Below are 13,725 nucleotides of genomic sequence, written 5' to 3'. Positions count from 1 at the left end.
AAAACAAACAAAAATTTCCCAAGTATTTGTAGAAAGAGACAGTTTTCTAAGTTCAATAAATAATTGTTGATCTGTTGAACTTTTTTTTCCCTCTTCATTAATTTGGCCTTACTTAAACTCCAGGCATAAGCAAAACTCAAACATAAAGAAACACCTTTGCAGAGAAATTGAAAAGAAATCTTGAATTTTGTTTTGCTTGCTTGAAAAATTTTAAGTCAGACACATTTCCTGTTACGAATATCCCAAGTAAAACAGAGAAAGGATAGTAGCTTGAGTTATATTAACACATGGGAAAACATCACTGAAGGTAGTAAAAAAAAAAATCCTTACTCGTCCCCAAGCTTGCATTAACACTTTGTAGAATCTGGGATGTGCTGTCAAGGGTAGGTGATATAGCTGGAAGAGAAAGAAAAAAAATCATTACTCATTTGTGTCTAAAGAGAATGATGATAAAGTACATGACCTCCATTTTATAAATAACATCCATTTGAAAAATTAAAATTGTACCTGTTCACTAAAAAGATATAAAAATTTGAGCAAATGGAAGCCTTTTGATTTTCACTACCTCTGGTTTTCCGCTTAGACACAGTAGGGAATAATGACAAATATATCTCCCTCTGCTATTTGAGTCTAAACTTGAGTCTTGCTTGTGAAAATGAGGAAGAACATACATGCTTAAAAAAATGAGTGTGGAAACCAGTTCAACCAATACACTTTAAAAAAAAAGAATAGAAATAAATATGAACAATTCTGGAAGTGGAGAAAGAAAATGAATGAGAACAAAATTGGAAAAGAGAGACAGAATTTTCTAATAGAAGACAGTCAATAAGTCGTGCATTAGAAAAGTATATATAATCAGATTGGCACTAGTTACAGGCAGCATTAAATCATGGAACATGATTAATTCAGTTGTCATTCTACTTAGGTTTGCTTTGCCAGCATCTCAGCTACAGAAATATATAGCTATTTTCTGGTCTGGGTGAAGACAAGTATTTCTCTAGGATTGTCTAGAAGATAAGATTAGCTCTGGGTTATTCTTAGTAGGATAACAGAGCCTAGGCACCAGGCTTTACCTCAATGCCACTGAGGCTATATTGTGGAATACGTACTTTATCTTTCTGATATTTCCTGACGTATGAGCTCCTAAAATCCTTGGAATTACCAGAGTAATAATCAGTATATTTATAAGACAATGAATTGTCTAGTGGCTAGGGCCTTCATTTCTTGGGTGGCACAGGAAAAAAAACAAACAAGCCAGAACTTGGTCAGGTACCAGTGGCTCAGTCCTGTAATCAGAGCTACTCAGGAGGATGAGATCTGAGAATGGTGCTTAAAGCCAGCCCAGGCAAGAAAGCCCTTGAGACTCATATCTCCAATTAACCACCAAAAAACCAGAAGTGAATCTGTGGCTCAAGAGGTTAAGTCCAAGCCTTGAACTAAGGATAGCACCCAGACCCTGAAATGAAGCCCCTAACAACAACAACAACAACAACAACAACAACAACAACAGAAACCCCACCCCTCATCTCCAACTTTTGAGGAAGAGAAGAGTCCAAAGCCTAAATTGACCACCAAAAGTCAATAATTCAATCAATCTTAATGATGTAATTAAACATTCACAAACTCCCAAAGGTCTGGGCTCAGAGATCTTCCAGATAGTTGAATGCTTAGAGATACCTGGAGGACATGGGAGTTCACAAAGCCCTTTTGTGCTATTTATTTGGCTGTGGAATGCCCCTCAAAGGACCATGTTCTTAAAGGTTTGGTCTTCAGTCTAGCAGGATTGGAACTAGTGGAAATTTGAGAGGTAAGACCTAGTTAGGCTTTCTTCCAGTTATTGATGGTATGCCCTAAAGGGGATAGTGGGATCCAGCTCATTCTTTTTTATGTATAAGCAATGAGGAGAGTGGTTCAGCCACATGGTGCCACCATGATATGTTGCCTTGCCACAGACTCAAAAGCCATGGGGCCAATCACTCATGGACAGAAACCTCCAAAACTGTGAGACAAGATAAGCCTTTTCTGTTTATAAATTGATTATCTCAGTTATTATTATTATTATTATTATTATTATTATTATTTTTAGGTTTTTTGGTCAAAGTAATGTACAGAGTACAGTTACATAGGTAAGGCAGTGAGTTTTTCAGTTATTTTTATAGTAGCAAAAATGAGAAAGAGGACATTAGTTCAGTTGCATCTTTAAAACATGTTTGATCATATACAAGTAAACATTCATAAGCTCTCCTGTGAATTCTGATACTTGTCCTAGGGGATTAATTTTATCTAAGGGAAGGGTCACTGGATTATAGTTGATCAATTTGCCAGAAGTACAGGCGATCACCTATTACTTATGATTAATGTTTGATATTGAGGGCAGTCTGTAGGACTGAACTCTCAAAAGTGAGATCTGAAATTATCTGCAAGAAATTAAACTGAGGCACAGGACAGAGACTTGGTTGCCAGAGGGGAGAAATCTCACATATTATGTGACTAGAAGTCAAGAGTGTTCTGTGTTAGGAGCATGTAATCAGAGCAACTTTTTAAAAAACCTATTATTCTCTTAGACTACTGATAACTTTGTTTCAGTGCTGATAATTTTGTTTCAGTTCACATGCCACAAAATATGTCGTGTGTGTGTGTGTGTGTGTGTGTGTGTGTGTGTTTGTGTATCTCAAAACATAGGATGAAAATGCAGGTAAACTTGACCCATTACCATCTCTGACTCCAGACTTTGTGAGTCCAGTCAAGGTACTTTCAAGGGATGTTTTCATAAAACCTTCCTAGTTGCCTGACTGGTACAAAAGTAGCTCTTTGATCTGTTATAAGTAATATAAAACTGATAGATGAAGTTAAAGCTGTTCCCATTAAATTCTGAACATTCTAATCCTTACAGTTTCTTTTTCAGTCAATGTATCATGGCTGTGAACTGTGATCCTCAGATCTCATATCCTGAGTAGCTAGGATTACAGGCATGAACCATCAGCACCCAGCCCCATACTGCATTTTATAACACTGCTACTGTCTACTCACTGTATTAAGACTCACTAAGTCTTTATTATGAGTATTAGTAGTGCTTACAGTTCTCATCACTAATTGCATACTCTGAATCAGTGAACATTTTGTTTCTTTATGCTTTGATGTGATTTGAGCATCAGAACATTACTTTGAGCAAGTTTCAATAATTTTATATAGGTTCTATTGTGAATGACCTGCTTCATTGGCCATTATTCACTATTTAAGAAAGTTTAGGTAACTAAAAGGAAGAGGAAATTAAATTCAAAATATTGATAAATAAGTAAGGAAGGTTGGCAGAAACTTTTGGACAAGTTTATGACAGATATGGTGATGATTTAATAAATATACACTTATTTTCAAGCTTATCAAAAACATTTTTTTGTTATTGTTGGCATTAACTTGTGATGTTAAAGACTGAAATCCAGGCTTTGTACATGCTACACAAGTGCTTTGCCATTGAGCTACATGCCCAGTGCTAAGGTGGTATACATTAAATATGTGCAGATTAAAAAATGTCAGTCATGTCTCACTAACATGGTTTAAAAATAGATCACTGAATGGCACACAAATATGTATATTATTTTGGTCAGATTATCCAGCTAGTTTGTCTCAATTTTCAAACTGAAGTTGAAAATATGAATAGATTTTGCTTCCCTTGAAAATAGACATCTGGTACTTTCCCCTTTATGGTAATTTGGTGACATTTTCATTGAGTAAAAACCCTTACTCAGCGAACACTCTGTAGTATGTGATGGATCAAGACATAAAAGGAACAAGTGGCTTCCTTGTGGAACAGCCAGTGCTGAGAGGATGCTGGTTACAAAAAGTGCGATAAACAAAACTGTGCCATCTTAGCAAGTGTAGGTATCACGCTCAGTCATCAACTTTAGGCTTCAAAGCCATGTTCTTAATGTGCTGAGTAGTAAGGAAAAAGCAAATAGAAGATGATAGTATACAGAAAATCTCCACTCCAACAGTAATGAAAATTAACAAGGTCATGACAAACTATAATCTTCTTTACTATTTGCAGGAATCACATTTATTATCTATTTTCAATATTCAAGTATCCAATTGCTATTTCACTAGGGACTTTTAAATGTCAGGGTTATACAATAAAAGAGCTTTAGTCTCTGAACTCAGTCAGCCCCAGTTTTCTAGATCAGAGACCTATCTAAGAAAATCTAGAAAAGCATTGGAGGAGCAATGCAGTGAACTTTAACAAATATGGACAAGTTTCCTGGGGATGGTGAGTCCATGAGACAGGTATAAGTTCATGATAAACAAAGGACAAGAAAGGAAAAAGACAGGTGGAACCATTGCCCAAAGGTGCTGAGATAAGACGCAGCCTGAGTATGTAGAGCTGAGATCTGCTGGGGGGAGATTGAACACCCAACTCAGAGTGTGTTAAGATGGGAGTAAGAGTGGGAGCACATTGGGGTGATCTTGTCAAGGAACTTCATTTTAATTCTGAAAAAGCTGGGGAACTAATGGTTTTCTGTGTTTTTAGAGAGACTTCCCATGTGAGAAAAGGATCCAAATCTAGAAGTAACTACAGTCCATTTTTTTCCCATTTTATCCAGCCTGGTTCTCAACTTTCCAAGGGAGGCATTCATCTGGAGCTTGTTTTCTGTCAGCAGACAGGGGGACAGGAACGTAAATCAACATGAAAATCCATGTCTGCCATAGAAGGAATTTGCAAATGCCAGGTATGCTTGTTTTTATTATTATGATAATCCTCATTACTAAGTAGCCACTACAGGCAGCAAGGATTTTTCTTTTCCCATGGAGAACATTTTTATTTTGGTCATACTGGGGTTTGGGTTGAGTGTTTCACATTTACTAGGCAGGTACTCTTATCATGTGAGCCAGAACCTCAACCATCCCAAGAAGAACTAGATAACACTTTACATTGGACTTTGTGGGCTTGTGCCATTGCAATTATGAAGACAAGATGGTGTCTTCACAATTGTCATGAAGGTTCTCCATCTGTATGTAGGCAGTGGGTTTTGTTTCTCTAAGGATCTCTGTAGCAAGAGCTATCAGTAAGGAATGGAAAACCATGAATATCAACAGTGCAGCCAGAGAAGGAATGCAGGCAGTTCTAGTTCTTCAGTATTAGTAAGGGAGCAAGATTGGGAAGATCAATGTTCTGACAAGTGCAGTAATTCACTCTCTGTGCAGAAATCTTGCTAATAAACAGCTGTTGAATAGAGATTGCAAACACCAGTCAGCAAACAGTCTTACATAGGGCAACCATTCTACACAATGACAGGAGCTAATGCAAGTAAGGTCCTTCACATGGTGTCTGGCATAAGATAAGCATTGCATAATGTTAACTATTGTCTTTCCTGTTAGCTTATATTGATGACAGTGTTGCTGCTGCTGTAACTGTCATGGAATGTTGATTTCAAGATTTCCAAGAGGTCTAGCTTTTCCTTCAGTCAGGTTAATTGCTTTTCATTCAGCAGCTGCAAGTACCTACTTTTATGCCCAAAGGCAAATAAGCAAATAAGGTAGAACCCTTGTTATAATTGCTTATTTGCCCTGGACAAAGACAGATATGAGAAATTAGAAAAGCTCCCAATTTTGGATTTGGGACTATAGAAAATCAAATAAAAAGAATTTATTCTCAGCAAATAATGTTTCCCCTTGGAAATTCAAATTTGTTGACTACTTTCTCTGTCTTTGGAAGTCTATTTATTTTTGACTATAACTTAGAAACTTTCCCTGCTCAGACCTTAACCTGTAAAGTTCCTTTCCAGACCCATCTTTGCTTTCTTCTCCTCTGTCAGTTACAGTCTCCACTACCAAAGGGTACTCTAGTTAAAACCCTTCCCTTCTTCCAGCCTGCCCTTGCCAAGGCTCAATTTGAGGCTCATTGTTTGACACAGTGGTGCAAAGCCTCAAATCATCCTGCTACCTTTTGTACAGGGAAAAAAATGAAAACTTCCATATAACAGTTGAATCCTGAATTTTTAGTATTTCTTTAAATACACTGGGGGTGATACTAAGCACCCTCTCTCTAGAAGGGGCATAATTACTAGCTACCATTGAGAGGTGATGACTTTGATCTGATGTACTCTACTCAAAAGAGTTAAGATTCTTGTCTGAGACTACCCAGGCCAAATTTGAACTGGAGCTAGATTCTCATTCTCTGTTAGTTTTCCAAATGTGTCTGATCAACAACTTTGTGGAATTAATTGAACTTACAGTCCAAGTCTGTGACTCAAATTTTATTTATTTATTTTTTTGCCAATCCTGGGGCTTGAACTCAGGACCTCTCCCTGGCTTCCTTTTTGCTCAAGGCTAGCACTCTACCACTTTAGCCACAGTGCCTACTTCCAGCATTTTCTGTTTATGTGATGCTGAGGAATCAAACCCAGAGTTTCATGCATACTAGGAAAGCAATCTACTGCTAAGCCATATTCCCAGACACATGACTGAGTCACTAGGGCCCCTGATGAATTTATATGTTAGCAAGGTCCTGTGAATCTATCTGATTTTTCCCTCCCATCTAATCTCTGGAGGGTGACTTGAGACAAAATAGATACATTTGAGAATCTCTTCACTATGCTTACTTGTTCTAGCAAAGCCAGTATACCTACTCTTTGTAAGGCTTAATTTCTTGTATTATTTTATTATTTTATTTTTTTATTGTCAAAGTTATGTACAGAGAGGTTACAGTTTCATATGTTAGGCCTTGGGTACATTTCTTGTACTGTTTGTTATCTCCTCCCTCATTCCCCCATCCCTCCTCCCCTTTTTCTGCTCCCCCCATGAGTTGTTCAGTTGGTTTACACCAAATGGTTTTGCAAGTATTGCTTTTGGAGTCCTTTGTCTTTTTATCCTTTCTCTCTTAATTTTCTTTATCTCTTTTTTTGGTACTGGGGATCAAACCCAGGACGTTGCACTTGCTAGGCAAGTGCTTTGCCACTGAGCTACATCCCAGCCCCAATAATTTAATAGCCTTTTTTTTTTTTTGCCAGTTCTGGGCCTTGGACTCAGGGCTTGAGCACTGTCCCTGGCTTCTTTTTGCTCAAGGGTAGCACTCTGCCACTTGAGCCACAGCACCACTTCTGGCCATTTTCTATATATGTGGTGCTGGGGAATCGAACCCAGGTCCTCGTGTATATGAAGTAAGCACTCTTGCCACTAGGCCATATTCCCAGCCCTCTCTCTCGATTTTGATATTCCCTTTCACTTCCCTAGTTCTAATACCAGTATATACAGTATCCAACGTACTCAGATAGATAATGCAGGTGTACTCAGTGATAATGCAGGTACAACCACAGGAAGGGGATACAAGAGGATCATCAACAATAGAAGCTATGGTTTCACATGGCATGTTGAAAGTAATTACAACAGTGATAAAACAGTTGTTTCCATAACATGGAGTTCATTTCACTTAGCATCATTTTATGTGTTCATAGTGACTAGCCTAAACCTGTGTTAATTATTCCCTATGAGGGAGACCATAGAGTCCATGTTTATTTGGGTCTGGCTCACTTCACTTAGTATAATTTTTTCCAAGTCCTTCCATTTCCTTACGAATGGGGCAATGCCATTCTTTCTGATAGAGGCATAAAATTCCATTGTGTATATGTACCACATTTTCCTGATCCATTTGTCTACTGAGGGGCATCTCGGTTGGTTCCATATTTTAGAGATGACAAATTGTGCTGCGATGAACATTGTTGTGCTGGTGGCTTTAGTGTGTTCTTGTGTGTGTTCTGCTGGGTCATAGGGGAGCTCTATGTCTAGGCTTCTGAGGAATCTCCATACCATTTTCCAGAGTGGCTGAATCAATTTACATTCCCACCAACAATGAAGTTCTAAGAACTTCCCATAATGTGCCTCCACTAGAAGGCACCTGATAAATCAGCAGACTGATATTGAAGGTATTTGGGGAAGTCTATTGACAGGAATAGGTTGCTGAGGCTTTGAGCAGAAACACCCTTCAGACTAAGTTTGTGAAGAACCAGGAAAGATGCCAGACCCTCTTCTTTTAGTCTGTATTTGGGTGGTATTACCCAGATGACTCTAAACCTGCAACTCTCCTCTTAGTTATGAGGGATGAGTCCTTGGCCCTTTATGTCCAGTGACAGTTTTAAGCTGGAATTTCCTTTCTACTGTGGCTCATTAGATTCAATTTCCATCTACTTTATTTTCCTGAACTGAAGTACATTATCTGCATAGAGTATGACTGTTGGCAGCTCTCAAGAAGCCTGTGTGATCTGAAAAGAAATCCCTGAGCATTTCAAAAGGCAATACCACGTCCACACATCTTCATGACTAAGTGCCTCTTCTCTGTATAAACCACAGGTAATATAGCACGTTACAGGAAACAGAATCTGAACAAACACAAGAAGGAAACTTGAAAGGATCCTGATAGCTTCAGGTATATTTTAATGTGAAACATCTGCTTGATAATCAAATAATAAACTTGGAAGAGAGGCTAGTGACAGGAAAATAAGCATAGGTTTATATAAATCAGCAGCAGCACTGTTTTGCTGCATATGTAATTTTAAGAATAGTTAGACCTCAAGGTAACCAAGATTGATGTGTGGTAAAATATCATAAAGACATTTTATTCCCATTGGGCTAACCTGTCGCTTAGAGAGACAAATACAGAAGTGTTCTGACTTGAAGCTTCACATATCCCTTTTTTGTCTGCTCTGCTTGTCAGGTTTTTTTCTTTTTTTTTTTTAAATTCACAAACTTGGTCTTGACATAAGGTTCCACTCCATATGCACTAAGGACATCTTTTTTCAATTAAACTCAGTCCAGAGCCTGTTTCCTCAACTGCAGCACTCTGCCTGATGCCTTGGGTTTCGGACAACACCTTGGTGGTGGTGTTTCTTCGAGTGCAGAGTAGTGCAGTTCACATAAACGCTGGGTCTCACCTTGCCTCCATCTTCCCTGGATAAAGCATCCTTGTGATTCCCTTCCTACTGCTACAAGGGCAGGGAAGCTTCCTATCTGGCAGCCCCACCTCAAAAGCTGCTCCTCATTACGGAGAGCAGCAGGGGTGTCAACAGCAGCCCATGAGCAACTCTGCCATGTGATAGCAGAAGCCCAGATTAATCAAGGCAAAGCTCCCAAGGAACAAACAGAATCACAGGTTGGCACTGAGCCATGATCAATCCAGGGAAGGCCAGTCAGAACAGTATGACTGAGATCAAAAGGATAGATCAAGAGACTGTTACAAGATCAGGCTGAAGTATGTGGAGGACAGATGTGTCTTTTCCCTCGTAGCATTTTTTTTCTTATTTATTGTCAAAGTGATGTACAGAGAGGTTACAGCTTCATAAGTTATGTATAGGATAAATTTCTTGTCCTGTTTGTTACCTCCTCCCTCATTCCCCCCTTCCCCTCTCCTTTTCCCTCTCCCCCCATGAGTTGTTCAGTTGGTTTACACCAAACAGTTTTTTGCAAGTGTTGCTTTTGTAGTTGTTTGTCTTTTTATCCTGTGTCTCTTGATTTTGGTATTCCCTTTCTCTTACTTAGTTCTAATACCAGTATATACAGTTTCCAATGTACTCAGATAAGATACAGTGATAGTGCAGGTACAACTACAGGAAGAGGATTCAAGAGGATCATCAACAATAGAAGCTATGGTTTCACATGGCATGTTGAAAGTAATTACAACAGTGATCTATCACTTGTTTCCATAACATGGAGTTCATTTCACTTAGCATTATCTTATGCATTCATAGAGGCATAGCTATTAGGCTTTGTGGTCCTCTGCTGTGACTAGCCTAAACTTGTGCTAATTATTCCTTATGAGGGAGACCATAGAGTCCATGTTTCTTTGGGTCTGGCTCACTTCACTTAGTATAATTTTTTCCAAGTCCTTCCATTTTCTTACAAATGGGGCAATGTCATTCTTTCTGATAGAGGCATTAAATTCCATTGTGTATATGTACCACATTTTCCTGATCTATTCGTCTACTGAGGGGCATCTGGGTTGGTTCCAGATTCTAGCTATGACAAATTGTGCTGCAGTGAACATTGTTGTGCTGGTGGCTTTAGTGTGATCTTGTTTGTGGTCTTTTGGGTAGATGCCCAAAAGCGGGGCTGCTGGATCATAGGGGAGCTCTATGTTTAGCCTTCTGAGAAATCTCCATACTGCTTTCCAGAGTGGCTGAACCAGTTTACACTCCCACCAACAATGAAGTAGGGTTCCCTTTTGGCCACATCCCCTCCAACATTTATTATTGTTAGTTTTCTTGATATATGACATTCTTACTGGGGTGAGATGGAATCTCAATGTTGTTTTGATTTGCATTTCTTTTATGGCCAGTGTTGTAGAGCACTTTTTCATATGTCATCATGGCCAAGAGACATATGAAAAAGTCCTTGTAGCGTTTTTAAGTGCTTTTATTACCTGTGGATTCACTCATTGGAAATGAGAAGCTGATTTAATTAAGTCTGGGCTCCAATGGTGACTCAGGAATGGATGGTGTGTTGGAACTGGCATCTCTTCTTGACTTTGTGTTCAGTGTCATCACATCTTTAACTTACAATTAAACCATAGCTGGAATATTGTTACAACAAAAACTGGCCAAAACTGTATGAAATACAGGCCTTTCATCAACCAGCCCTGTAGAAATTCTACCAACTTTTCAAGGTCAGTTAGGATGTTTTCATGAAGCATCTTTTATTTGTTCCACTTGGAATCTATCTCTTGATTTCTTGTGTTTCTACAATACTTTTGAAAACACTAGAATCATTGCATGTATTATTCTTTGTATCACACTTCAATTATCACACTTATTCAATGGACAATAAACTCAAAGACTGAAGGCCAACAACACAAAGCTTCATTCCTTTCTACTTTCTTTTCACCCCTCACTTCACCTAGTATTCTTTCTTAAATGAGCGTTCAACACATAATTGTGAGATTACTGAATATCTCAGTTTCAAGAAGGGATGCACTATTAGTTTTCACTTATTTTGAATTTATGAAACATTTTCTGGTCTATGAAGTCTCAATTTTCATAGTGGAGTTTGAGAATGCAAAGCTTATCATCAGATCTACAATATGCAGGAGCCATGAATACTCAGACTGAGGCAAAGTCAGCATATTTTAACTAGATTTTATGATATCTAATATCTTACGAATTATCAGTGAAGTAAAGAAATAGGGAAAATTGGTTGGTTTAGTTTCTCATTTTTTAAAAATATCACATGGATTTTTGTATTTGCTTGTGTGAGTTGCACTTTTAATACTGAGATATATGTGCCCTGTTACTTGTTTGCTAGTCTCAGACTAGTAGCAACTGTGAGGTTCTGGGAGTTAGTGAAACTCAAGGATCTTCTTAATCAGATCAGATGGCACTCAGTAGCATGAGCTGTGAAGGGTGCCTTAAGAAAGCTTAGACTTTGGCAAAGGTTTTAAGGTGTGTTTTACCCCTCTGGGTGCAAGCATCTTTCACAAACAGGTAGTTCTGGGCTCCTGCCACTCTGCCTCTTGTTTGCAGGGTCTGCCTGTCAACTTCCACCCAACATTTCTTGAATAAATTCTCACTCCCTTGGGAGTAGGTAGTTTTGAACTTGAGAAAATGATTTTAAGTTAGAATTGTTGTGTGGGATATATTATTCACAAAAGCAGCAGTCATTCTGTACCAGTTCTATTTCTTTAAATTCATAGACATCACTTGAAATTACATCACTGTCTTCATTTCCATGGTTTTTCCTAATCCAAGCTAGCATTATTTTTCCTTGAAAAAAATCTTTGCAAAGACCTCCTCATTAGTTTACTATCATCAAACTCTGGTTATATATTCATTTCTTTATGCTGAAATAAAACTGTATGTTCAAAAGACAAAAAAAAAAAAAGAATTGTTTTGTGGGAGCATTTCCAATGTATTGCCAGCTGTCAAAAGTGCTGGAGATAGCATGGTAGAGAAGAGATGATCCTGTGCCGTGTATCACTGCTTGTGTGTTGGGCAATGGGGTGCATAGTAAATATATAAACAAAAAGATGTGTAATATCATGCCAGGTAGCAGGGCAGAAACATGGATTGTAGGAAGAATGGCTACCATAGACCATATTGTACTAATGAGTTACAGGAACACTTTCTAGAAAAATATTCAAAGCAGAGAAAAGAAGAATATGGGTCCTGAATGGAGTTGAGAAATAGCAAAGATGCTTGTGTGGCAGGAGCAGAGAAGAGAACAGAAGGATTTGAGATTGCAGAGTTGCCAAAGTTGGGATCTTTCAGGATCTTGCAGCCCAAAGAAGGACTGATGGACTGCTCAACTTGTCAGATTCCATGATATGGGATCCTAATAAGTTGGATCTTCTTGATTTCAGGACAATCTTGTGGTGTCATCTTCCCACATAAAGTCAGTTGCTATGGGAGTTTGGAATTGGGAGGCATAGGGTATGAGTACTGAGACTATGCGGTGTCTGGATTTAATGCACTTATTAACACCAGGATGTGGTATTTTGTCTACGTTATAGGTACAAACTAAATAGCCATTTGTTGGTTCAATATATATCTACTGAGTACCTATCATGCTCAAATGCACGACCCTAGACTTTAGGATGTAGTGATAAATAGACTAGTACAGGTTACAATATTTATTTATTTCTATTCCCCTAACAGTATTCTTATCTCAGACTACTGCATTTGTTTGCTATCTGCTACATTCCTGATTTTAGGTCTTTGCATACACTATTTTCCTTCCTTCCTTCATCCACATCAGAAAATCAGAAGTAGTTCCTATCTATGCAGTAGGAATAATAATTCAGAAAGTGAAGATATATATATATATATATATTTCATATGTATACACACATATATATGTATGGCCTGGCATATAGTACTTCTGTTTATGATTTCTGTAGTTAATGGTATTATATATATATATATATATATATATATATATATATATATAATTCATCTAATAGTTTCCTAGGTCTTACACTATATTTTGTATTATTTACTTTGCATGTGGTTGTATTCTTGCCCTCTCTCGTTTAGATTAGTCTGATAATCTAATAGAAACCATATCTTAATTTCAACTTGTACCCAGTGGATACTCACAAGTACCTATAATATGATAACTATGTGGCCTTTCATTCCAACAAACACTGGTGCTTTTTTTGTTTGTTTGCTTGTTTTTTTTTTTTTTTTTTTTTTTTTTTTTTTTTTTTTTTTTTTTTTTTGCCAGTCTGGGTGCTTGAAATCAGGGCCTATCCCTGAGCTTCTTTTGCTCAAGGCTAGCACTCTACCACTTGAGCCACAGTGCTACTTTCAGCTTTTTCTGTATATGTGGTGCTAAGGAATCGAGCCCAGGGTTTCATGCATGTTAGGCAAGCATTCTACAACTGATTAATACATATTAGATATTATTTGTTGAATATGATCAGTTAACCTTTCTCAGTGGAAAGGGTTGTACATTCTATACACGAATTTGTCAATATGTATGTAGTAAAAGAAAACAGAAAACTGATGGAGCTTCCACAGATACTGGTCTTAAATATTTTATATTTCCTTTTTTGATATTCCCTTTCTGAAGTCCAATTTGGAAAGAAATTGTTGAAATTCTCTTTTGTGGCCAACATGGAAGACATTCCAAAAGTTGTTTTGTAGTAGAAAACGAAAGCTCTACCCAAAGCGAATGGAAATTGGTCAGATGGCCATCTACTGTGGGGGATGGCTATTGCTTTAAGACCTGGGTGGCTGCTAGCTGGCCCGT

The 13,725-nt window shown here is 37.9% G+C and overlaps 1 protein-coding gene across 2 annotated transcripts in view; it reads right to left on the bottom strand.

Moving 5' to 3' along the window:
• Positions 1-13,725, bottom strand: part of Ghr (growth hormone receptor) — a 239,746-nt gene that overhangs the window by 56,019 nt on the left and 170,002 nt on the right. For both annotated transcript variants that reach the window (XM_048368191.1, XM_048368192.1), the window contains one exon: positions 331-396. In XM_048368191.1, coding sequence (XP_048224148.1) covers positions 331-396 — 66 coding nt within the window. The remainder of the gene's footprint in view (positions 1-330; positions 397-13,725) is intronic.

The sequence above is a fragment of the Perognathus longimembris genome, chromosome 19 (genome assembly GCF_023159225.1).
Source record: "Perognathus longimembris pacificus isolate PPM17 chromosome 19, ASM2315922v1, whole genome shotgun sequence".
Taxonomy (NCBI): domain Eukaryota; kingdom Metazoa; phylum Chordata; class Mammalia; order Rodentia; family Heteromyidae; genus Perognathus; species Perognathus longimembris.
Note: the sequence above shows the minus strand (reverse complement) of the source record. Positions and strands in the feature narration are given on the sequence as shown.